Raw genomic sequence first — 27,701 nt, 5'->3', positions numbered from 1 at the left:
TTAGGTTGAGAAAGTGTTTCATCGTCTGAATATTAGAATTCAAACATCATTCCCCCATCTGTCTGATCATTCTTGGGTTCCACTGTTGCTCCTGCCTGTGATTTTGGTATTTTCCTTTTAAAAATTATGCATTTTCTCTTTGATTTGCTATTTGCCTGATTGTTTTCTTATTTCCCTCTCTTCTACCTGCTCTTGATCCCTTCTTTTCTCCCCACCTCTCACCTCTCAGTGTGAATGATTGTGTTAGGTCACCTATTGGGCAGGTACTTAAAAAAAAATAGATATCCAGTTCAGAAAGTACATTTCTGGAGGCATCAAATTAATGAGTATCTCAAAGCCTGTGGTACAACAGGGGAGAAAAGAAGATTAATTAGAAATATGAAGCACTGATTATTGGTGGCCTTACGCATCAGTCCAGACATGAGTGTGTGCACTTGTTCACACACACACACACTCACAGGTTAACAGACCAGATGAGGAATGAAATGATAATTAGGGATCCCAGAAACCATTGTAGGTCCTTTTAAACTTGAATCTCTTTTTCAAACAAAAGGCAGTTTTTTAGTCATACTGCAGAGAGATGACTACAGAAAGAAAAGGAAGCATTGCATTTTATATTTCCAGCGACTTTCTTTCTGAAAATGATGCTTTAATTATTGTTTAAGAAACTGATGTCATACATCAGCTACAAGTTATGTTGTTTGTACATATTTTTGAATGCTTATGCTCATTTGCCAAAAAAATACTTGAGGTGTTCTTTTCCCCTCTAGTGTGGAGTATTATTCTTGTCTTTTTTTTAATTTAAATATACACACAATTCTCATGTGAACTTGTGGGCATACGGACATATATTCAGATATGGCACTTTGAAACATACCATAATATCAGGAGTAATGATCAAAATATTTAATGGCCACGAGACATGGGCATCAGCCAGAGTAGACATTGGGCAAGAACAGCGTAAGTAAGGGTAATTGTGCCACTGATGCCCTGAAGTGCATTAGCCTTGTATATAATGGGTAGAGGACCTTGTGGGATTAGGTGCTAACTAGAAGGTTGGTGTTGGTAAAATTTATTCTAATTCAACATTTGTGTAAGGTGTTTTCAACTAGATCCAATTCTTGATTTCATCTGATATATAGCTGTTCCAAATTGTCTATTGCATGGATTACATGACCAAGGTACAAATTATAGATGACCTCCATTAAATTCCTATGAAAGTGAAAGTGTTAGTTGCTCAATCATGTCTGATTCTTTGTGATCCCATGGACTGGAGCTTACCACACCTCTGTGTCCGTGGAGTTCTCCAGGCAAGAATACTGAAGTGGGTTGCCATTCTCTTCTCCAGGGGAACACTCAACCCAGGGATTGAACCCTGGTCTCCCACATTGCTAGCAGATTCTTTACTGTCTGAGCCACCAGGGAAACCTATATTAAATTCATATATTTGTGATTGTAAGTGTAGTCTATAACTTTTTAACTTGTGTAGTAATTTAGCTCTTTCTCACTTGGGACAATATTAAATTTATATTGGGTCTAGTGTATTAACTCATATAAACTCATTTAGAGGTCAGAAAGAATTGTTAGTGTTTAAAAAAATGGGTTGGTAACAAAAAAAATACTAATCGTTATGCTTGCCTATAGATTTTGCTAATGGAGTGAAGCTGAGATTTTATAAACCTAATTGGAAATTGTTTTGAAAGTAAACTATAGTACTAAAAAATAAGTTCCTCCTAAGTTGTAAAATAGCAATAGCTTTTATGTATTTAACATTTTATGTGATTTAGGCAGTATTCATTCCAAGTACTCTATATAAATCATGTTTATTGCTTATAATATCATCACATTTATTGCTTATAACAATATTATAATAAATATTATCCTTAAAGTTGAACTCAGAAACTGATATATTTACATTTGCTAATTCCACATCTTACATATATATTAAACCACTCAAGGACAAGGACAATATTCATAACATTGTCCTTATCCCTTAAAGGAGAAAAAGTGGGCTTTGTACTCATAGGTTAACTTGGACAGTATAAGAAACCTTACTCTCCACTAAACTAATACATGTGAACACCGAAAGGTTAAACAGTTAACGCAAGAATTTCTGATTATTTCTGGTGACGATGAGCTTAATCCTTTGCTTTCTTGTTTTTAGTCCCAGGGCAGCCACTAAATTTCAAGGCAGAACCTGAATCCGAAACAAGTATTTTGCTCTCTTGGACACCTCCTCGTTCAGACACCATCGCCAGCTATGAACTGGTCTACAAGGATGGGGAGCATGGAGAGGAGGTAGGACTGTGCTTCTCACCTTGTTGCCATTCATGGCATCGAGACACTACTCTCATTCTGTTTACTTGCCCAAGTTCCATTGAAAGGTCAGATAGCTACTGAGGACATTGGTGGAAAAGGTTTATTCATAAAAAGAGAAAATTGACCAAAAAAAAAAGGAAAGAAGAGTGTTTGGAGACTTGATGGGGGTAGGACAGAAGAGACAGAAAAACAGCTATTGTCTCTAACGGATTTCTTGTTTTAAATTCAGGTTTCCAAGATATTTAGGGAAGTATTGGGTTGTAAAAGAACATACTCCTTGATATTTGGAGATTTCCTTTCTTTGTCTTCTGCATTAAAGTACTTAAGTCACAGTTAACCCTTGACTAAGTGAGCTCCAAGGCTTTGGGTAGATGAATTTGTCCCAACTGGTTTCAGAGAAAGATGCCCCAGAGCAAATGTTCATTCGTGTGCCATTGATTGTTTGATATGAGTGTGTATGTATCTATATCTATATCAACACCTATTGGCTTCCCAGGTGGAACTAGAGAACCCACGTGCCAATGCAGGAGGCACAAGACATGTGGGTCCAATCCCTAGGTTGGGAAGATCTTCTGGAGGAAGCCATGGCAACCCACTCCAGAATTCTCTGCTAGAGAATCCCCATGGACAGATGAGCCTGGAGGGCTACAGTCCATAGGGTCACAAAAAATCAGATGTGAATCAACTTGGTGCACACACACACATGCACACACATGTAATTTGATTAGGTTATGCAAATAGTATAGAAGAATAGTAATTGTTAATAGTTACTAAAAAGAGAAATAAAAATCAGAATAACATACATTTATAGGTACTGTAATAAGGGTTTCACATATATTAACTCAATCCAACAGTAGTACTTTGTCTCAGCCTCTGTTATTAATCTGTTTCACATATTAACAAAATGGATACAAAAAAAAAGTTGAAGTATTTGCCCAAAGCCTCATATAGACAATTTCTAGAATCTGTTCTCTTGACTTCATGATACACTGGCCCGTGGATATACTTTGAACAGATTCTATAAATCACTATTAAGATACATCTAATATTTTCGGAAAGGGGATATATGATAATAATATATATTTCATTTATCATGAAACTCACAAGTAACATCAGGACAAAAAAGTTTATAAAACTGTATGTGAAAACTTGATTCACCAAGCCATTTTATTATATCTCTTAGCATTCTTTTTCTTAAAAACAGCCAACTTCACAAAGCACAACAGCCCTGATTTCTAACAAAGAATACTTTTTTAAGACTCACAAACACAGTGAACTATTACCAATTAACTTGTAGCTCATCACTATGAATGCTATAAAAGTTAATGTTAATAAACCTGTTTTATTACATCTCTGAAGTGAGCAGGTTCTAAGAGCAGTGCTTTTAGGTTTAGCTAACAAAGCCAATTCCAATTAATAACTCAGAAAATTCTAGAACTAAAGCGTTGATTTAAGTACTCGTGTTACAAATGTTTATAGTACAACATAAATCAACATTAAATTGTTTAAAATCCTTCAGTTCAGTTCAGTCGCTCAGTCTTGTCTGACTCTTTGCGACCCCATGAACCGCAGCACACCAGGCCTCCCTGTCCATCACCAACTGCCGGAATCTACCCAAACCCATGTCCGTTGAGTCGGTGATGCCATCCAGCCATCTCATCCTCTGTCGTCCCCTTCTCCTCCTGCCCCCAATCTTTCCCAGAATTAGGGTCTTTTCAAATGAGTCAGCTCTTCACATCAGGTGGCCAAATTATTGGAGTTTCAGCTTCAACATCAGTCCTTCTGATGAACACCCAGGACTGATCTGCTTTATGAGGGACTTGTTGGATCTCCTTGCAGTCCAAGGGACTCTCAAAGGGACTCTCAAGAGTCTTTTACAAAATCACAGTTCAAAAGCATCAGTTCTTTGGCCCTCAGCTTTCTTTATAGTCCAACTCTCACATCCATCCATGAGTACTGGAAAAACCATAGCTTTGACTAGACAGACCTTTGTGTACAAAGTAATTTCTTTACTTTTTAATATGCTCTCTAGGTTGGTCATAACTTTCTTTCCATGGAGTAAGTGTCTTTTAATTTCATGGCTGCAGTCACCATCTGCAGTGATTTTAGGGCCCCCAAAAATAAAGTCAGCCACTGTTTCCACTGTTTTCCCATCTATTTCCCATGAAGTGATGGGACCGGATGCCATGATCTTAGTTTTCTGAATGTTGAGCTTTAAGCCAACTTTTTCACTTTCCTCTTTCACTTTCATCAAGAGGTTCTTAGTTCACTTTCTGCCATAAGGTTGGGGTCATCTCCATATCTGAGGTTATTGATATTTCTCCCGGCAATCTTGATTCCAGCTTGTGCTTCCTCCAGCCCAGCATTTCTCATGATGTACTCTGCATATAAGTTAAATAAGCATAGTGACAGTGTACAGCCTTGACGTACTCCTTTTCCTGTTTGGAACCAGTGTGTTGTTCCATGTCCAATTCTAACTTTCTTCCTGACTTGCATACCCTGTTAAAAATAAAAACAGTTATGAGACAGGTGGTCTTTTGGCAATGGTTGGATACTTGACTGTTGGCATCCCTACTCTGCTTTACAAATGTTTATTTAGGAAATTCCTTTTTTTTCTTATTATTTGGTAAGTCTAAAATTTGTGAAAGCTTTTTTATTTGCAAGCCAGAACACCCTAAGGATGTTTTTTCTAATTTTATATTTGAATTCCCCTTCCCCGATTTCTGGTTTGTGTGAATGCCAAACACTGTTTAATAAAAAGCCTTGTAAGATTATTGATGCCATTACAAGATTACATATTAGTATGTTTTTTAAGGTCTGCTACAGACTCATGTTCAATCTGAGATTGATTACCCATAGATAGCTATATTTTTACTAAAATGGCAAAGGCGGATTTCAAGCATGAAAATAAGAGTTACAACATTCAATTAAAAAAAAACCCTCTTATTTCAGAAGCCCTTTTAGATGTCAGGTGATAGAAAAATTTGTGGTTTCTTTTTCCTTCCTGTAGGCCCTGTGATGCAGGGAGCACAAATCTGGTGCTCTGTGACAACCTAGAGGAGTGGGATGGGGTGGGAGGAGTGAGGGAGGTTCAAGAGGGAGAGGACATACATCATGCCTATGGCTGATTCGTGTTGATGTAAGGCAGAAACCAACACAATATTGTAAAGCAATTATCCTCCAATTAAAAATAACTTAAAAATTAATTTGAAATCAACCTAGAGTAATGATATGGTTTCATATACATTAGCCAGCTTTCTTCAGTAACTAACATCTGATTTTTATCCCTGCCAACCTTGGCAATTTCAGATCTCTTTTATAACACCGTCATGTAAATTGTATGCCAGTTTCCATTGTTATGTTACTTCTGGCCATATTTTCTTTGCCCATACTTGGGTTTCAGGCTGTCTTGGGAAATGAGCTAGACATCTCTTCAAATGGACTGTTGGGCATAGCCACTGTCAGGAATGGGTGTCAGTTTCTCTGGTGGACAGTGTCACAACCACACACATGCCTTAACGTTCAAATGCCTTCATGGGTGGTGGCCTCTCACTGCCCCTTATCTGATGTATTTGAAACACTGTGACATCATTAAATAGATCCTTGACTGCCTTTTTCCTAGTTGTCTTACTTGTAGAAACTTACCACCCCACTATTCTTGCCTGGGAAATCCCATGGACAGAAGAGCCTTCTTGGCTACAGTCCATGGGGTCTCAGAGGCTTGACACGGTTTAGCAACTAAAAACAACAATCTTCATTATGTGATACCCCTAGTGGGGCTCTTGATACTCACTGTTGATTCTGTTTGTGATATTTTGATAACATTATAACCCTCATGACAGAAATCTGATGTTCTGAGCAGTGTGATAAAAATACATGCACAGATCTTCATGAAAATGATCAAGTTCCCTTGTTACATATCCACAGCAACGGATCACCATTGAGCCAGGGACATCTTACAGACTGCAAGGGCTGAGACCAAACAGCTTGTACTACTTCCGTCTGGCGGCACGCTCTCCCCAAGGCCTGGGTGCTTCCACGGCTGAAATATCAGCCAGAACCATGCAGTCAAGTAGGTGTCTCTCTTTGCTTATTTTCTGCCCCTTTTTCTCACTAGGCCATGTTGCTGGCTTTTATCCTCACCAACAGACTTGCTAATTCATATTCTTTTAATAGTTGGTAGTCTATACCAGCAAGTGTCCAGTTTTAGAGATTAGAGTTATCAAGACCTTGGTTTTCAGGCTGGGCCCAAATGACAGATGCTGTTCTCTCACTTCTGGAATCGAAAGTCATTTAGAGAAGTTAGGAAACCTCCTGGAGAAGGCAGTGGCACCCCACTCCAGTGTTCTTGGCCTGGAGAATCCCAGGGACGGGGGAGCCTGGTGGACTGCCGTCTATGGGGTCACACAGAGTTGGACTGAAGTGACTTAGCAGCAGCAGCAACAGTAAACCTCCTTGAGAATAATGGGTAAAAGCGTTGGATCAGGCCCCAGTTAATGAATTATAAAGCTGTAAAGCAAAATTCAAGTTGAGAACACTGCAAAATAGTCAGAGGAGGGCTTAGCAAAGATAGCAAAAGACCGAACTTTCACCTCTTTGAAGGACACAGATTTTAATTTTGCTAATGACCAAGTCTTCATGTCACGTATTTGTTCCCAGTTTGTTGTTAACTTTGCAAGTAGTTCATATGGAAATTTGAGACATTCACAGAAGTCTGTATTTGGACAAATTTAGGAACAATGGAATAATCACAAGTATAGCGGCAATCCTAAATTGTATTTTGTTTCCTCAGGTTTCTTTTCATTTGAGGACTATTACTCTAAAGCATAGTTGTGTTTATCACAATGGAGTTCATTGTATCTAGGGAGGACTGTTCTGTATAATGTTATATGGCAGCTTGTTTTTGATGGAAAGTCTGGCGGCTTATATACTACTACTGTTTGCTCTTTATTAATAAGTTTCTATAATTTATTAAACAACCATTTTTTTCTTGAATGGTTTTTTTGAGTTTCCTTAGATTTTAAAAGTATTGTATATTTTATGTTATTTGTGATATAGTGACATAGATATGTATAAAATGAATATGTGGAATTTCATAAAGAGGATGTTCTATTGACCTAATTGTTAGACCTATCAGAAAACATGAAATTTACAGTTTTTTAGAGAATGAGTTTCCTTTCATATAAGCAAGTCTTCCAGAATTTCATTTTCTATAGATAAATCTTTTCAATTTTTGATGATAAAATTCATAGTTTTCCTCAACACATGATTATTCATATGAAAAGTATTAGTATTCTATTGCTTAATCCCTTACTGATTATAGCTTATTCCTATAACATTCCCTTTCTTCTAAAACTGAAACATGTAAATCAGTGCAGTATTGTATGTCTTCTTTGAGTTCCAGGCAGGCTAATAAGTAATATTGCAGAAGATAACTCTTAAAATCAGACATTTAATTAACAGGAAGGTCACATGCTTTATTATATTTTGCATGTTTTTTTTTTTTTACAAACTTTTTTTGTATATATACATCTAATGTACACATACATGCTTCCCTGGTGGCTCAAATGGTAAAGCATCTGACTATATTGCAGAAGACCTGAGTTTGATCCCTGAGTTGGGAAGAACCCCTGGAGGAGGGCATGGCAACCCACTCTAGTATTCTTGCCTGGAGAAGTCTGTGGACAGAGGAGCCTGGTGGGCTACAGTCCCTGGGGTCCTAAAGAGTAGGACACGACTGAGCAACTAAGCACAGCACAGCAAATGCATATATAGATACTTAAATACAAAGAGGCAGAATGGACTTCTGTAACCACATCAAAAGCTTATCTACTCTTTATTAGAGTTTCAAGTGATGTTGCATACACTCTCCCAGAATAGGAGGTCTGAAAGTAGGAATGCAGTGAAAACCAAATCAGTTTTTTAAAAAGAATTACAAATGAGTCTTTGCTGTTACATGAACAACTCAATTTATTGTGAATGATAGCGCATATGAAATAGTTTCATAATTTGAGATATAAGAACCTATAGTCAGAATCAATAAAAATGATGTTCTTGTGATTTTGCAAATCTTATACCAGATTTACAAGGCTGTTTAATGATGATTTTCTTTTTGTCTGTACAAAGATCTTTTCATTTTGACTGCCTATAATGAAGAACACAAGACATGTAAATTAAGAAAGACTGATAATTGTCTATATAATAAGATATACCTGACACTACATATTATTAAGGTTCACAGAATATAAAGAACTACTTAAACTGCATGTTCAAATACAAAAAAAGAAATAGAAATGTTTTACTCTTCAATCATATATATTGTCTTATATAATATATATATGCATACATATTTACATATATTTCATCTAAATTCTTTGTGCTTCTTTAGGAATATACATTACTAACTTGAAAAAGTAACTTAGTAGTCACATTGTTCTTTCTTGCTTTTTTTCAAATAATGATATGTTTGATTTATTTGATGGAAAATAATTACTCAGAAGGTGACTAGTTTATATTAGAATGGGCATTAAGAAAGTTTATCTTTTAACTCTCATGTAAATTCTACTTTATATGAATAATTATGTACAAAATGAAAAGAGCTACATACAAATTGGAAGATAAGTCAAATCTTTCCCAGATGGGTCTCAGGATTTTTTTAAACAGTTCTTTTTAATGGCTGTGTTATTGACATTTTGTAAGGGATAGGTGATTTTTATTGATTTTACCAAAATTTGCTGGTGGGATCTAATTCTTCACTAGCAATGATGTCCCAAGAAGAGTTAAATTTTAAAAAAAAACAAACTGGAAGCTGACATAGGGTAAGTACAAGTTACAGTCAGAATCAACCAGCCTGAAATTTACCCTCGGGTAGGTAAACCTTGGACTGCATTTTCATCCTTTATCGATCTGCATGCTCACTGTCTATGGGCTATGATCAGTATTAGGCTAACACTTCTCATTAGAACTGGTCAGAATACTGATTTTCAGACAGTCAGAGGGAACCCTTTTATGTTTGTTCGGCTTTTATTTATTTCTCTTTTTAAAATTTTAATTGGCAGAAGGGCATCTAACAGTTATTGCCACTTTTCACACTGAAGAACCTTTTTGCAAATAAATACTGTATATGAATCAGAACACAGTTCAGTAACCAAAGCTTGAAATGGCGTCTCTTAAACATCATCAGACTCTCATGTAACAAATCTTGTACTGTTTGCAGCTTTTTATGAAGTTCGATAGTCTGTAAAATAGGGCTGGGGAATACTGAGGGATTGTTTTAGAAGAAGAATTTAAATTGCAGGTAGGTAACTTTATTTGAGGCTCTGTTACCTTAAGATTTCATTTTCACATATTCCCCCCACCCATTATTTAACAATTATTTTTGGTCATTTATTCATTTTTTGGTTTATTCATATTACTAAGCCAAGGTTCATAAATTTATCTTTAAAATTTTAAGTTTCAAAGTCTTATTTTCATTTTGTTGCCCTTCTTGTTCGTCTATTTATTTTCGCCTTTTCTTTTGTTTTATCATTTTTTTTTTCCAACCACTCCTGTCCTTTCACTCAAACCCTCCTTTAACTCACTACCAAAATAAGAGCCGTCAGCTCCTCCTCAAGACATTAGTTGCACCAGTCCAAGTTCCACTAGTATTTTGGTAAGTTGGCAACCTCCACCAGTGGACAAGCAGAATGGCATTATTACTGAATACTCCATCAAGTATACTGCAGTGGACGGAGAAGATGACAAACCTCACGAGATTTTGGGAATCCCTTCGGACACTACCAAATACCTTTTGGAACAGCTGGAAAAATGGACTGAATACCGGATCACTGTGACAGCCCACACCGACGTCGGCCCTGGCCCTGAGAGCTTGTCCGTGTTGATTCGAACCGATGAAGATGGTATGTTGCCTCTGCTCCATCAGTTTGCACCCTTCTACCACGGTCTTGCTCTGCTGTCTTAGGCTAACAGTAATGTGCTTTTCTCTGCTCATCTATTTTTACCCAGTGTCACTGTAACTTCAGCAGTTTTTGCTAAAGACCTATCTTTGCTACAGCCTGGGAATCTTTTATTGTTTTTGTTTTTTGTTTTTTAATCTCAACACAGTCATTTGCTTCCTTTTTAAAGAACAGTTTGCTCCTGTGACCTTGCAATCCAGGCCCTTCTCTGTACCTCCATCTAATGTCTTCTGCGTTTTTCTTGGCCTTTTGTAGTCGCTACTTTTACATTTTGATGTTAACTTTTCAAAAGCGCCTTCTTATCTTCTTGTTGCCTTTTTGTCTTGAACATTTCAGAGACAGTGATGCTCGACATTCAATTTTTGGCATCTGTTGTATGGAATACCTTTGATATGGGGAAAAAAAAGAAGAAAATCCATATAATCAAGAATCTTTTTATTCTGCTAAAAAAGAAACCTAAAAAACACACACAGCAATCAACAACCAGTTTTTGTTATTATTTCAATGCTATACTTCTTTGTGCTTTAATGCTTTGAACCTCAAAGCATCTTCCTTGGCTTTTGTACATTTTTTACATGTTTTTCTATTTCTCTGATACTCTTTTTTTCTTCCATTTTTTTTCTTTTTTTTGGCATTGGTCATGCTTTTTGATCTTTTCTTAAAAGGTAGAGCAGATTGGTTGAGCATTTTCATTGGTTGAAAATGTTTGTATTCCACAAACAAACATGGTGGGGTCTACCCATATTTTTTTTTTAAACCTGAGTAAAGAAAATGCTCTGACTGGGTGGGACAAGTGCCTATAATTTTCTTTTATCCAATGATGTTGTTCCAGTTCCTAGTGGTCCTCCTCGCAAAGTCGAGGTAGAGGCTGTCAACTCAACATCTGTTAAAGTCTCATGGCGCTCACCTGTGCCCAATAAACAGCATGGCCAGATAAGAGGATACCAGGTGCATTATGTGAGGATGGAAAATGGTGAGCCCAAGGGCCAGCCCATGCTGAAGGATGTCATGCTGGCTGATGCACAGGTAAGCATCTGAGAAATTATATAGGTATACTTTTATAGGATACATCTATTTTAGCCTGTACCTTAAAATGGGCCCCGTTTTCATTTTTTCTTTGACATTTTAAAATGTCTATACAAAATTCTAGATTCTTAAGAAACTTGAAGTATAATTGATTTGCAGTGTTGTGTTAATTTCTACTGTACAGCAAAGTGATTCAGTGATACAGATACAGACAAAGATACAGAGGTTTGCCTCTGCTAATCCCAGCCTCTCACTCTATCCTTCCTGGACCCTGCATCCCACTTAGCAACTAGAAGTCTGTTCTCTGTACATGTGGAGTCTGTTTCTGTTTTGTAGATAAGTTCATAACATTCTAGCTTTAAAAACACACAATCCATATTTATCTTTTCAGTCAGAGTTGACTTCAAGTGAGGAAGTGAATTGAAATGACACATCTGATTCAAAACACAGAACATTGTTTTTTTTAATACAGATACTTGGCTCTCTACAGCTATTTCTCAGTTTGCCTTTCTGACTTAAAAAAATTGACTTAATTAAATCAAAGGGAAGAATTTTAAACAGCAGTTTTACTTATAGTCTACTTTCTGCTGTGCTAAAAGTATTTGAAACTCAATTAATCTGTAATTTCTAAATGAATGCCTTCTTTCACTGAAGAGTAAACATTTTTTGGTGGGAAATGTATCCAGACAGTATTTTTATCTGTCATTTATTTACCAAATTACATATTTAATTAAAATAATTATTTCATTTCCCAGCAAATGGAGATAATGATAATGACAAAAATTATAGAATTTCCCAGGGAATTAATGAGATCCTGTATGTTGAGCCAGTTAAAATTATTAAGTGTAGTTGAGTTTGTGAGAAATTCTATCAAGCCAAAGGCAGTGATTTATAACCATATAGTCACAACTTGGTTTTGTAATAAGTTATTTAAAAGAGGACTTTATATTTTTTTCAATTTTTAAAATAAACTAGAAGTGAATCAAAAGCAATACCATAATAAATCTACCTGTATATATTTTTCTGAAAAGGAGAGGAAGATTGTAATTAATAAGCATCCTGCTGGGGATTATACATATCCCATGGACTAGTTTACCTTGTTCTAGTAGTGATTGGGTATGAGAATGGAGTGTTTTGCTTATTCAGCAAAATTGGTAGCTGGGCCTGGAAATAGATGGGATTAATGCAGATTTGAAATTCAGTCGAATTCAGTCGAAAATTCCTTCTTTTGTATGAAAGTAGGGAAGATTATGAACAAAGTGGAAAACTGTTGTACTGGATTGCTACATTTTGCCTTCTTTTCTCTGTGAAAATAACAGGGCAATAAATATCCCAGCTTTTTACCCCAGAGTCTTTACTTCGTATTTATCCCAAAGTCTTAACTCACAAAGGTGCTTATTTGCTTTAGCTATAAAGCATTTTAACTAAAAGGAATCTAGCTTAGTGACTTATTTACCTCAAAAATCCAGTTGTATGGTTTTTGTTTGAAGGACATTTCTATAAATTTAGTTGGAGATTCATAGTGTCCCATAATATTCCGGAGAAAGCACTATTGATTTGGCTTTTAATAAATATTTATTTTGTACTACCCGTAAAACAGAAAGGTTTTATAAAGTATAGCATAAAAAATGCTTATGTTTTATTTGGTGCATCTGTAGTTTTGGAAAATAAAGTGATATGACCATCATCTTTTGATGTCCTTCCTCAGTTCTTAGATAAGCTTACATTACGGATCAGTAGTGCTTTTGCTCTTTTCATTGGGAATATGGTAGTCAATGAAACCATGGAATGCAAAATGCCTTAAGTGTCAGCTCAGTCTTTTTTTTCCCTCCTCCTCTACCTTGGCTTTCCTTTCTTATTTTGCTAATTTTCCTTGTGGTGTTGTTCTGGTTTTTGGTTGATTTGTTTTTTGCTCATATCATGTTCTGATAATTCATTGAAATTTTTTTTTTACATATAGGACTTCATTGATGTACATTTTCAATACAATGAAGATGTTAATCTAAATAGTAACTTGAATTGCATAATCTAGATAGAAATCAAAATAAACGTCACAATGTAGTGTACATAGCATTTTGTATGCCTTATTGATCTGTTCCAATGAATTACATATTAAAAAAATTAATTGGTTTTAGTGATAACAATATAGAGTATATTTACTTTAAATTTCTCAGTTAGGAGTGGAGGTGGCAGCATAACACATACTGTTTGGGATTTTATTGTACACACCTCTTCAGTTGCTTATTTTTTCTTTTTTTTTTTTTAGTCTAAGGAGGGCACCATTGCCTTTATCAGGCTACAAACTTCTCTTCATTTCTTTTTATTTTGTTTCCCTCCTCCCCAACCTCCTTAATCTCAATCAGTGGGAATTTGATGATACTACTGAACATGTGAGTAATTTTTGGCTGCTCTGTCGAAACAGATTATAAATGGTTGTTTTTTACTGATAATCCCCTTTCATTTATTTGTACTGTGACATCACAGTTTGCTTGGATGCATGAACTAACAAATTATTTTTTAAAGTGTTTTCACTACATGGTATACTTATTTTTTTAATTTTTTTCCCCTTGTTGTTTTGTGAAATTGATGTGGTGCTATTGATTACATAAGAAATATCATGAGTTCATATTGTTTGATGGCTGTTACTAACTCTGCCTTGTGACACAGTTAGAGGAGGCATGCTTTAAGTGGAGGTATCACAGACTGGAGATGTCTAGTTTGTTCTGGACTGCTCATAAATCCTGCTCCAGGGTTGCATATTCAGTGCATAATATGATCTAAATCTGGCACCAATTAACTCTATCTAGAAATGGCAGTTCTCTGTTGAACCCATACAAATTTGAGTGAAATTGCGTGAGTGGAAACGCCAAGAAGTAGGAGGTATATTACTGAGTGAAGAATTCTTTAAAAATACTGTAATGAGTGGACTGTTAGTCTGTTTGTTTTTATATTGTTGTTTTATATTGGATGACACTGCCTACTAAGTGCTTACAGTCTGGGTGGCTAGGAAGGATGTAAAGTTCAGAAAAGTTCCATGAATACAACCAATGTGATGCCCTCAAGCAATGTATGAATAATTAGTATTTAAATGACAGTATCAGTTGGAGCTGTGAGCTTAGAGACAGAGCACCAGGATGGTAGACGTCCTGAAGCTTCTGTGAGAATTCATCCCTGATGAGTAGGGATTAAAGAGGTAATCCCTGGGTGTCTGTGCATGTTGCGGAGTTGGAAGTGAGAATGTACTTATTGAAGTTCATTCTGAACTCAGCAGAAGTAGACATAGATACAAGAGTGTGGCAAAAGTCAGCTGACAATGAGCTTGGCAGTTTGACAGAACTGAGAGTTCAAGTTATTAAATACATTATATTTTAATATGATGTTGGAAAAATCCAAAGTGAAAAAGTGAAAGTTGCTCAATCAGGTTAGACTCTCTGACCCCAAAAACTGTAGCCTGCTAGGCTCCTCTGTCCATGGAATTCTCCAAGCCAGAATACTGGAGTGGTTAGCCCTTCCCTTCTCTAGGGGAAAAATCTAAAATTTGAAGCTAAAGACCTGATCTCTAACTATTCAGTACTTGAGAGATTTTTTTAAACTGTTAAAAAAGAGCAATAAGATAAAGACTGGTAGGAGGTTTTCTTTCATTTAGTAAATAAATATTTTTTGCCAAAACACAGGTCCCTTATAGGGGTTCTTGGTAAATATGATGATCAAGTTATCACTTCTCATGAAATCGACACTGTAACAGTGTTTTATAAACTTCTTTGATCATAACCCATAGTAAAAAATGAATTATTTGCCATGACCAATGCATGTGTATGTTTAAAATAAAGGTTTCACAAAGTAATACCTTACTTTTAAATATATTCACATTTTAATGTTCAAGTATATCCATTTGTTTAAAAAATGCTGGTCTTAAATGGCTAAATTCATTTCATCAGCTACTAAATGGGTCATTACCTGCAGCTTAAAAATCAATAACTTCATGGATAGACTAAGAGAACTAATACAGTTGATAAGGAAACAAGTAAACAGTTCTTTTCCTAAATCATGAAGTGATTTTTTTTTAAAGTGGAGTATCAGAAATGAAAAAGGGAAAGTTATGATCAATATTTTAAAGGAAGAATGAACAGAACCATACTAACTAGCTAAGAATTTGAGGGAGACCATTGGACCAAAGATTGTTCATAAGTTTTGAAGATGCTTCGTCATTCGTTAAAATATGGAAATATTTTATGGAAGAAGGGGACTCCACTTCTGGGAGTAACATGTGCTTTAGTTAAATTAAATATGAGGTACCATTTGACAGTTAAGGGAAACTGTCCAGCAGATATTTCCAATGTACATACTGCTGGGGCCCTGGGGGAAAGTCAAGGCTAGAGATGAATTTAGGATCTAAACAGACAAAATTCTCTAAGTTTTAGAAATGAAACTAGTTGTGTTGTTTTTTTTTTTTTTAGGACTAGGAAGAAAGGCAGCAGAGAAATGACTGTGTCAGGACATTTGGGAATGACAGCTCTTAGCAAGCAGGGGCAAGAATTAGGGTGCAGAATGGAATAGGAGGATACAGAGAGAGGAATAGTGGTTATGATGTCAGCCAGAGAGGGTGTGGAGACCACCAAGGTAGTACAGCCACAGCTTAAAGTGATTCAAGCAAAGAGAGGTATGCTAGAGATTAGACCACTGAAGGTTTGAACATTTGGACTGGCACTACTTACATTATCCAGTCACAACCTGTGTGGAAGGAAGGTCATGTGCGAATGGTTAACTTCAGTTTTATAAATGAGAATCATAGAGAAGGCTCAGCATTTGTAAATTACTTGCTTCTCAATTTAGTGATAGAATCAAGCTTCTCTTCTTTTTTCTCCCAACCTAGCCTGTTTTCATCAGTAGTTCTGTGACACGAGGGAGACCTTGGAAATAATAATGTTGAGATTTACCCACGCTAATTTTTGGAATTACCAGTGTGCCTACCATAATTTTAAATGTCACTCTGGAGTGGTTCACTTAATTTGTATATTCTCTGTGATGTTGGTGAAACCATTCCTAAAGATACAAATCTATCTCTCAAATTTAGTCTGTTCATCTGATAGAATAATTTTTCCTATATCTCTTCAGGATGGTATCTGAAATTTTTGAATTTCCACACTGGTGAGATTCCTACTGTTTCAAGAAAAGCACATTGTCAAAAGCTGTCATCCCTGGGTTCAGATTCAACCATTGATTTCTATGGTGCCCTTTACAGCCTTGCACAAAAAAGTCCCACTGTTTTCCATTCACACAATGAAATCCATTCACTAAACTCTCACATGCATTGTCTTTAGATGCAAAAGATGACAGTCAATATTTTCTTAAATTTGTCCATATTGAATTTGAAAACATAGCTGTGCCAGAAATCTGAAAAGTTACTTTTAAAATTGTTGTGTGTGTGTACCTCCAAAGAAAATACCAAAACATTAATAGCCAGCACTCTATTTAAAGAATCATGTAACTTCCAATTTGGAAGAATAATTCGTAGACTATCTACTCTTACAACCATCACAACTTTGGGTCCTTACTAAGAGAAAGCTAATAGTTTTGATGAATAGTTTGTGGTATTTAACATTTTCAGAATTGATTGAGCATATATCCGTGATGTGATAGAACAAGATCCTGATACGTGGTTTTATGACAAGGCCTCAGATCTACAGATTGTTCTCCTTAGTTTATAATAATTTTAGTTCATAACCTATACAACTAACCAGTAATATATTATTTGAGTCCTGAGAAACTTCTGTGGCTGTCTAGATCCAACAGACAAGCCACTTGGCAAGATATCAGAATTTACATGATTAAACATACTGTTTGGCATCAGCGCCACTAACAGTCTGAGGACCAGGCTACAATGGAAGCACATGGATTGTGGCTGGAATATATAATAGCTAGAGTATGAACTGCTCACTACAAGCCAGACATTGTTTTAAGTGTTTACCCGGTATAACTCATTTAATCCTTTAATAGCCTAGAAGGTCCTAGCATCCCAACTTTCACATGGAGAACTGAGGCACAGATGGGGTAAACTCACTTGCCCTGGGTCACCAAACTGGTAAATAAGGAAAGGCAAGTTTAAATCCAAGCATTCAGGCAGTCTGACTCCAGTTTTTGTGGTTTCGATTATTACCCCTTAGAGCTGCCTCTGAGGATGGCCGAAGACCCCATTTCAGTATCAGCATGAAGACCGATCTTCCACAGCATGAGCTCTAGGCATGATGCGTCCAGTGCTTGGCATGGCTGCAGGGGATGTGCATGCATGCACAGCATGAAGGCGGATGCCTTAGTTTCCCCCCAGGGCAACTGTGGCATAGTTTGAATCATTGTTATTCTGTTGTATCATTTCAGGACATGATTATTTCTGGGCTACAGCCTGAAACTTCCTACTCCCTCACTGTCACAGCTTACACCACTAAAGGAGACGGAGCTCGCAGCAAACCCAAGCTGGTGTCCACCACAGGGGCAGGTAACCACGTCTATGCATGTATATGTCTTCAATATGTTTCAGGCAACAATAATAATTTTCCAAATGGTATGGGTGGCTTCTGTTAGAGGGGAGAATGGACTGTAGTCAACTTTTGTGGATTTTGATATATCTTAAGTAAGGTAAAATAATTGAAGAACCCGCTTTGCCCACATTATTTAATCACTCATTCACCAAATATTATTTGAGTACCTACTGTTCATCAAGAACTATACCGGTACTTGAAGAACAATCAAAAAAAAAAAAACAGAAAGAATCTGGCCTCCTGAAATTTATTTTCTGGCTGAGATTGGATAATTAACAAGTGAACAAATGTTTTATAATAATAAAGTGCCGGGAAGTGATAAATTATGAAAAGAAAGATATGCAGGCATACCTTTAGGCAGTTCCTACGGGCAGTTTTGGAAACGGTGATGTCTTTTAGAGGCAGGATATTTGAGCTGAGACTTGAATGGTGTGAGGGAGCGGATCCCATGAGGGTCTGGAAGGCAGATCATCTAGGGAGGAAAACCACGTGACAGCCTCAGCACACCGACCGCCCCCCCAAAAAAGAAAAAGAAAAAAACCTTGTTAGAAGAGCTGCCATCTTAAGCTGGGTTGATGACTTAATATTTTATTTTTTATCATTTTCTCCTCCTGACCCCTTGTTCTGGGGTATCAAAAGACAACAAATTGCACCAAAAATGGGAAATAAAAGAGAATGAAGAAAGCAGAAAGACTAATATAGATTGCTCCTTTCTGAAGAATAAAGCTTCTTAGCGCTATTGAGACTTACACATTGATCTGCCACATTAGGAAAAGACAGCGTGAAGGAAGACCTGACGTTGTAAAACCAATAAATTGAGATAATTACAGAAGGATTCTCCTTCAATCCCTTTATATAGAAATCTCCCATGGAACATTTAAACTATGATTTGATTTACTCCTCCTGAATCACTTCTGGCACAACTTTTTAGGAACACACCTCTATGTCAAGGCATAAAGCAAAGAACAGCTGTGATGTTGAGTGCCCTCCTGGGTGCTGTGCTCACTTCCAAATTTGTCTAAATGTCATAAGATTTGCCTCACTCATATCCCGCCACCTGGAACTGCCTCAAGCAGCAGGATTACAGATGGCAAAGCTCCTTCAAGGCAAAATCTTCTGGGCCTTATTTTTTTTTAATACCATTGTATCAGGTTAATCCAGCACCCTGCATAGGAGATACAGTACATGTTAGTACATGTTAAGTGGGACATGCTGACTATCTAGCTATGGAACCAGCTTCTCCTGGAATGTTGCCAGCTAAGAGTGAACCCCTAAAACTGAACCCCAAAATGAAAAAATACACTTCCTTCACCCATACTTATAATTGTGTCTTAAGAAAACTGAAGTGTCTTACATGAAGCATCAACCTCCTATTGCCCATAATATGGGGGGGGGGGGGATGTCTTATAATGAGGATGAAAAAGTAGAGGATTTATCTCCAAGGGATGTGAATCCTAGAACAAGAATGCTACTGCCTACTTTAACGTCATTGAGATTAACTCGTCACTTTTTAGTCACTGTACAGAACATTATTTAGAATTGTGGATCTTACAGAATTATTTCACAGTTTACATTCGTGATTTCAGATCTTTCTTGATCAATGGAAACTTCATTATTGAGGAAACGCTTATAATTTAGATGTCTGCATGTTTATTTTCTTGGGATCTCCTCACTGTTCTTGAAGTGGAAATAGGAGAATCCATCTGAAGAATCCATTTATAATCTTCTGGATTATAAATCCAGGAGATTGATAATCCTTCAAAGAGAAAAGCTCTAGTGTTTTGTTTTGTTTTTTCTTTTTGCTGCCAACCTGTAGTAAAAAAGCATTCCCTAATCATTAGTGAACAGATTAATTTGCTTTGTTTTGTATAATATTGAAAAAAGAAACTTGTATTTATATGACTATGAAGATTAATGAGTTTATCTCACAGATGTGAACTCCTATTTAACCATAGTTATAAAGGTATTTAATTATAGCTTCCATTGAAAATTCACAAATTCCCATTAAATTTTACTTTAATCATAAAGTTCCTGGTTTTAGGATAGGTTTATGTATAATACATTGTTCCTAGAATCTGCGAACAATCATATCTTTGAAATAAAGAGTACAGGCCATAACTTAAGCAATCCACATAGGATTCATGTAACCTGAGGGCTGCTTTTTAATAAAATGTTGGATTTTATGTTTCAGAGATTATGACATTTTTGTAGTTTCTTTGTTAATACTCCCGTGCTCTGTATCATAATAATTAGTCTACTGCCTGAAATCTTGCAGTTTTAGGCAAATTCTTTTGTTTGAAATTTTCTCTGTATTTTTACATAGATTTCACTACTGTACTGACAGCTGTGTTTAAGGATGAGAGAAAGGTGACTATGATATGAAGAATTTGAAAGTAATTCTAGGCTTAGGTCAGTCAATTATGACTGTTGCTAGTTAGGTGCTAAGTTAAATTGAAGCTTAGTTTAGAGCCATTGGGACTGAGTGCCTTGATGGATCTCCAGTGATTGCTGTTACTAAGTAATAGAGGGCAGCAGCACACGTGTGCCGTTTCTGAAGTCCTGACAGATTTTTAAGCGGGAAGAATATGGTAAGCAAATGAGAACTCAAAAGGCAAAAGGGAGAATGGATTATACATCGTGACTTAAGAATTAGCTTATTTGCTCTACAGAAGGACCCTCTCTGCTTATTCTAATATGCTCACTTCTAAAAATGCCCTCCAATCTCCCCAGAGTATTTAAGACGCCTTTATTTTTCCAGTCCTCCAGCTTCTAAATTGGAACAAGCAGATCCATTGAGCCTGCCACGGTGTGCTCAGTCATGTACGACTTTTTGCGACCCCATGGACTATAACCCACCATGCTTCTCTTGTCCATGGAATTTTTCAGACCAGAATACTGGAGGAAGTTGCCATTTTCCTCTTCCAGGCGATTTTCCAAACCCAGGAATCAAACCTGTGTCTCCTGCATCTCCAGCATCTGTAGGCAGATTCTTTACCACTACTGCTACTTGGGAAACCCTGACTGACACTGGATGGCCTTTAAAAGTGGTCCAGATAGTAACCCTAAGGCATCACAGACCTTGAACCCAAACTCCACATGTGCGGCACCATCTACCGGTTGTCTTCATTTCTCTGCTTTGAGTATGCACCGCTCAGAGGGCAAGGTCCCTGCATTACCCATCTTTCATTTTCCCACCCAAATGCCTGTGTGCCAGTATATAAGTCTTTCCACAAAGTGAGTAGTTGGTAAATGTTTTCCACATAGAACTTCTGAAAGCAAGAAATGGAGTGGGTTCCATTGCCGATATGTACAGTTTTGTAGAATTCTTTTTAATCACACATGCAGTGTTATGGAATTCTTCTCATTCCTTTTTCTTCTTTTCTGCTGTTACTCCCTGGGTGAAATACCATGACGGCCCACAATCACTACCCTAGCTGATTTATACTGTGTTTACTGTTTACACATTTGGGGAGATTTCAGGTATTCTCTTCTTGTGTCTAGCCTCTACGGAGCTGTCCATCACCAGCTCCCGGAGCTTACTCAGACTCATGTCCATCAAGTCAGTGATGCCATCCAACCATCTCATCCTCTTCATCCCCTTCTCCTCCTGCCTTCAGTCTTTCCCAGCATCAGGGTCTTTTCCAGTGAGTCAGCCCTTCACATCAGGTGGCCAAAGTACTGAGTTTCAGCTTCAGCATCAGTCCTTCCAGTGAATATTCAGGACTAATTTCCTTTAGGATGGACTGGTTGGATCTCCCTTAAGTCCAAGGGACTCTCAAGAATCTTCTCCAACACCACAGTTCAAAAAGCATCAATTCTTCGGTGCTTAGCTTTCTTTATAGTCCAACTCACATCCATACATGACTACTGGAAAAAGCATAGCTTTGACTAGATGTACCTTTGTTGGCAAAGTAATGCTTTTTAATATGCTGTCTAGGTTGGTCATAGCCTTTCTTCCAAGGAGCAATATCTAAATTACTTTTTAAGTTACGTACTTAACTTAGTTAACTAACTTATTTAACTTAGTTAAAGTGACTTAATTAAGTTAGATAAGCAATATCTAACCTACTTAACATGAAAGGAAATTATGTACTTATGAGAAATGAGCCCTTTGCCACAAAAAGCTTAATATTCTGATTATTAATAATAATTATTAATGAAATATAAAATACTATTCTAAGGCTTTTACATGCATTTTCTCATTAATATACACAACAATATGGGGTGGGTCTTAATATAATTCCCATTCTAGTAGATGCAAAACTTGATGGGGATGACTGGCTTGGATAGTATAAATAAAAATTGCAAATTAGATCCACAGGAAGTCTAAGCAACATTTTGTATTACCTTTTTTCTTCCTAACTTATAATCAGTATAATAGTTAACTGTTTGGCTATGGATTCAGATATACCTGTGTTTGTCTCATAAATTTCTCACTTATTACACATCTGACTATGCAGTTTTCCATTTCATCTTCTTATGATGCAAAGTGAAGATAACTAATCACATAGTCAGGAGTGAAGAGTGTACTCAAGTGAGATACTGCAGGTAGTGCTGTTAGTATAGTACCTGATACACTGCATATACTCAATGATTAAATATATTTTGATTATTATTCTTATTAGCTGTATGTTACTGGCTAATCCTTACTTAGCTTCATTTCTGTGTGGCATGAACCTCTATGTATGAAGAGTTGAAATGTGACGATATTTTTTAAAAATCTCCTTAAATTATCATTTCAGTAATATTTCCTATTTTCTCTCCATTATCACATTCTAATATTCACCGTACCTTCAAGAGTATGAGAAGGAGCATGTTTCCACAAAGGCATATAGACCAAGCCTTGGACTTTTTATAAGTGAAGAAATGGTAATGCCTGTGGAATTACTTGAAATAAGTAATTTTTATTAGTAAGAACGGGAATGCCACTCCAAGGGGATTCCCATTCAACAGTGATTGAAATATGAACATCTGTGTAGGCTGGTCTTACCCCTCTATCCTGTGTCTCCAGTTCCAGGGAGACCCCGGCTCGTGATTAACCACACTCAGATGAATACAGCCCTCATTCAGTGGCACCCCCCTGTGGACACATTTGGACCCCTCCAGGGCTACCGTCTAAAATTTGGCCGAAAGGATGTGGAACCGCTTACTACCCTTGAGTTCTCCGAAAAGGAAGATCACTTCACAGCGACAGACATCCACAAAGGAGCATCGTACATCTTCAGGCTCTCGGCCAGAAACAAAGTGGGCTTTGGGGAGGAGATGGTGAAGGAGATTTCCGTTCCAGAAGAAGTTCCAACTGGATTCCCTCAAAACCTCCAGTCGGAAGGCACCACAGCAACCTCCACCCAGTTGTCTTGGCAGCCACCTGTCCTGGCCGAGAGAAATGGCATTATCACCAAGTACACCCTTCTGTATAGGGATATCAACATCCCTCTTCTTCCAGTGGAGCAGCTTATTGTTCCAGCTGACACCACTCTGACACTCAGTGGCTTAAAACCAGATACCACATATGATGTAAAAGTACGTGCTCACACGAGCAAAGGGCCCGGGCCATATAGTCCCAGTGTCCAGTTCAGGACACTGCCTGTGAATCAAGGTAGGATTTGTCTGCTTACGGCCTTTCTCCTTTAAAGGAATGTCGGTCTTTGGAAATCAGTGTTTTGAAGCTATAGATAACTGATCGGCTCATTCATATTCATAGGTTCAGCAAAAGCAAAAAGGTAAGGTGTGTAAAACTTAACATGTTTGGATGCCTTAGATTTCAGTTAGAGAATGCCAAGCAAGTCTGGCTGACAGCACCCCCAATGTTCCCAGGTAAGGAAAACACAATAGAGTTGACTCAGTTGGAGAGAAAGGAGAGATCTTGGTGAGACTGAGGTAGTAAAATGAATGCTTTTAACAGGTAGGCGAATCACACTTCTCTCTCTGATCAAAGTAGATGGCATCTAGCTTAAGCCTTCTTGTCCGTGGAAGAGGACTGGTCGAAGGTTTTAGGAGTAGTGTAAATACACTGTTTTTCCTTTTCCAGCAGTGTTTGCAAAAAATTTTCATGTCAAAGCAGTAATGAAGACTTCGGTGCTGCTGTCTTGGGAGATTCCAGAGAATTATAATTCTGCCATGCCTTTCAAAGTAAGTTGTTTCCTAATGTGTAAGGTATCACGGGTAAACGTGGAGGGTGCCAGTCACCCGGGGAAATCACTTAAAAACCACACAGACTGCTTTGATTCAGCCACACATATGTATTGTTCTCATTTGTGGCTTTCACATCGGAGATGAAGTCTGGTTCTTGGCCAGTGTGACCTTTCCCCTCTCAGGAGGAGGCAGGGCCTGCATTCCTTGTGGGTAGCCTAGCACTTCCAAGTTGAAATTTTTACATCTGAACTCGTGCTTTTGCTTTTTCATCAGAAAATGAAATGTACATGGTTTCTACCTATTTATAATGCAGCATCCTGGGATTTAAGTAATTTGTTTATTGGCATATTTTAAACTAGTTTGCCGTAGAGAGATACTGAAAAGTGTTAGCAAGAGGTACAAGTCTGTGAAATAAAGAATAGAGAAGCATCTATAAGAGTACAAAAAAAAATATTGGGGAACAAGAATGGAAGTGTTTGGAAAAAAAGTGGTGTGTAAGATGCATTGAAAACTTAGAGCATTGCTGCATTATTCTCTTAAGATCATGACAACTGACAGGCCAAATATTGACAGGTTATTGCACATTTGTGTTTTTTGATAGACTTATAAAACTTATATTAATATACATAAGAAAAAAAAGGAAAATTGATGCCATCTCTAGAATTTGGGGAGCACTTACAGGCTTATGAAATGCCCCAAATTGGAAATGACCAATATGTGTTTTCTGTAAGCAGTTACACATTAGTTTAGAAAATATTCCTTGCCTGACCGAGAGCCAAATCCTTCTGATTGGTTGTGTCTCTCTAGATTCTTTATGATGACGGGAAAATGGTAGAAGAGGTGGATGGCCGTGCCACCCAGAAGCTCATTGTCCACCTGAAGCCTGAGAAGTCCTATTCCTTTGTGCTGACGAATCGTGGCAACAGCGCCGGGGGGCTGCAGCACAGGGTGACGGCTAAGACCGCACCCGACGTTCTCCGCACCAAGCCTGCCTTTATCGGGAAGACTAACTTGGATGGCATGATTACCGTGCAACTGCCTGAAGTACCTGCAAATGAGAACATAAAGTAAGTTGACTGCAGGTCAGGACTGAACCACAGAAATGCATGTAAACAAGAAAAAAAAAGGTTACGTCTTGGTGTTACCTGGTTATAAAAGAGTGTGTAGAATATATTGCTGTATATAGAGTGAAAGAGGCTTTTGCATAGGCTCACAGTTTTATTATTCATGTTCTGTTGCATTTCCTAGAGTTCATTTTGACACAGATTCTCATTAATGTTGCATTAATGAGAGTGTTTTATGAAGTGGAAATTAAATCCAGCCAATTAAGTAGTTTGTTGGTTTTATATAGCTAGTTGATGGTAGCCAGTAGAAGAAAATAAGTGTTTTCACCAAAGTGTATTAAGTAGGAGTATTGTGGTAAACCCTGGAAGAAAAAAAAAGAAAACCCTGGAAGAAAAAAAAAAGAGGATATTGTCCCTGTCTTTAGTTTACCATAGGGTGACGGGTACAGAGAAACAGAAAGATGTAATACATGCTAGTGATAGAGTCTGGGTCAAGAAAGTTTCTGAATTTAATCTTGATGGACAAATAAGAGGTATACAGGAAGTCAGACTGAGGAAATTGTGCATAAAGGCTCACGAGTACGGGAAGCAAGCAATTCTGTAAGCAGGAGCTGAGAGAGCCAGGGCGAGAGTGGTGAGAGGTAGGTGTGCAAGAGCCAAGTCGTGCTCACAAGTGGGGATGGTATCTGTAGACCAGAGGTCCCCAAGCTCCAGGATCTAAGGCTTGATGATTTGAGATGGAGCTGATGTAATAATAATAGAAATTAAGCATGCAATACATGTAATGTGCCTGAATCATCCTGAAAGTATCCCCCAACCCCTGGTTCATGGAAAAAGTGTCTTCCATAAAACTGTTCTCTGGTGCCAAGAAGGTTAGGGACTGCTGCTGTAGACGGTGAAAATCCATTAAAGGGTTTTATACAGCAGAGTGACATGAGAGCGTCTGTGTATAATAAAACCCAGGTTTCCTCTGTTACCATTTTAGGAAATATTTATTGTGTGTCTGCTGCATGTTAGAAACTATGCTCCCAGCTTGGGATAAGACTAAACCCTTTGTCATTTCTTCTATTCCACATGATCAAGTTTGGATGGAACTTGCTGTGAAAGGTTTGAAGGTCAAGCAGAGGCATTCAGACATAGTTTATGGATGGTTGGAGCCTTTACATTTCGTAGCATTCTGGTGACATAATTTAGGACAGTTCTTAGGGAAGATGGCTCCTGGAGGCGTGTCGGAAGATTGGAGCACCACAGAGAAAAGTTTTGAGCAGTCACTGCGCACTTAGTTGCTGCTGTTCAGTCGCTAAGTCGTGTCCGACTCTTTGTGAGTCTGTGGACTGCAGCGCACCAGGCTTCCCTGTCCTTAACCATCTCCGAGCTTGCTCAGACTCATGTCCATTGAGTCAGTGATGCCATCTAACCATCTCATCATGTGTCGCCCCCTCTGGCGTGCAGTTAGTTATTTCTAGACAAATAAGATTCTGAAATGAGATGGTGATGCTAGAAATGGGATGTAGAGGCAGGCAGAGAAGTAGGAAATGGCAATGGCCTCTATGGAGCAATCAGGGGAGAGGAAAATGTCATAGATGGCTGTGAGATTTGAGCTTGGATAATGAAATAAATGGTGCTGCCATTCATCCTGAAGGGTGAGCGATCAGGAGAAAATTAATGAGTTTAAGTCTGTGTACATTTTACATGAGGTAAAAGTGAAATCAGTCTCCATTTTTATTAGTCTCCATTTTGTCCATTATTTTTGTTCTGTCATTCATAAAAATAGAAACAAGAACGGACTATTACTGTGATTTTTCTTCCAGCGAAATTTAATATGAAAATGAGATTATTTATTTGTTTAAATAGCCTGTGAATATTACTTGGTCTCTCCCCCTAGTGCCAGACCGTGTTTCATGGATTCAGTGGAGATGATGCAGACTTTCTCACGGCTCTTACACAGGGTAGTTAATTGGGAAATTTGGACAAGTAGAGGGTCAAGTGGAGTGGAGTCCTATGATACCAAAAATTAGATAGATAAGGGAGGCCACGGGAGGAGCTCCCAAACCCAGCTTAGCAGTTCAGGAAAGAAGTCCCAAACATCTAAGCTGAGGTTTAAAAATGACAAGAAGCTGGTCTGGGGGTTTAGAGGGGGGAAGACACTGTTTCAAGCAAAGGACGGCACGTGTAATACTTCACAAACAACCGGAAGACTAGCACCTGTTACTTAGCCACATCTTCCCCATCCACTGAGCCTTTTCAGTTGACATCCAACAAACATATATTCTAGACATACCGTATTGCCATCGCTAGGTCTGAGAGTAGGAAGATGATTGAGAGAAAACTCTACCCTACAGTGGGCAAACAGATACAGGGAAAAGATAAATAGAATATAGTGGAGCAAGTACTGCCAGGTACTGTGGAAACATAAATACAGAATTCTAGCCCAACTTGGATGTCAAGAGAGAGATCCAGAAGGAGCTGATATCTAATGAGTCTTGAACAATGAGGAAGATTTAAAGAAGGTAAAATAGTTGCAAACAATAAAGAACTATAAACAATGGGCTATGAATTCAATCTGTTAAAAATATGTACTGTCTATTCAGGGAAAGAGTAGATGAAAGGTAAAAACAGTATCATATAATCTATGGTTTTAACTATTAAATGCAGAATTTTTCTTT

General features: G+C 37.6%; 1 protein-coding gene across 40 annotated transcripts in view; it reads left to right on the top strand.

Annotated features, from left to right (window-relative positions):
- Positions 1-27,701, top strand: part of PTPRD (protein tyrosine phosphatase receptor type D) — a 2,474,579-nt gene that overhangs the window by 2,268,734 nt on the left and 178,144 nt on the right. For 11 of the 40 annotated variants that reach the window (XM_060410962.1, XM_060410953.1, XM_060410959.1 and 8 more), the window contains 9 exons: positions 2,165-2,298; positions 6,247-6,391; positions 9,912-10,217; positions 11,107-11,300; positions 13,664-13,690; positions 17,676-17,793; positions 22,848-23,435; positions 23,868-23,968; positions 24,779-25,038. In XM_060410962.1, coding sequence (XP_060266945.1) covers positions 2,165-2,298; positions 6,247-6,391; positions 9,912-10,217; positions 11,107-11,300; positions 13,664-13,690; positions 17,676-17,793; positions 22,848-23,435; positions 23,868-23,968; positions 24,779-25,038 — 1,873 coding nt within the window. The remainder of the gene's footprint in view (positions 1-2,164; positions 2,299-6,246; positions 6,392-9,911; positions 10,218-11,106; positions 11,301-13,663; positions 13,691-17,675; positions 17,794-22,847; positions 23,436-23,867; positions 23,969-24,778; positions 25,039-27,701) is intronic. The other 29 variants (XM_060410965.1, XM_060410961.1, XM_060410952.1 and 26 more) reach the window with 5 other exon arrangements.

The sequence above is a fragment of the Ovis aries genome, chromosome 2, assembly GCF_016772045.2.
Source record: "Ovis aries strain OAR_USU_Benz2616 breed Rambouillet chromosome 2, ARS-UI_Ramb_v3.0, whole genome shotgun sequence".
NCBI lineage: Eukaryota > Metazoa > Chordata > Mammalia > Artiodactyla > Bovidae > Ovis > Ovis aries.
Note: the sequence above shows the minus strand (reverse complement) of the source record. Positions and strands in the feature narration are given on the sequence as shown.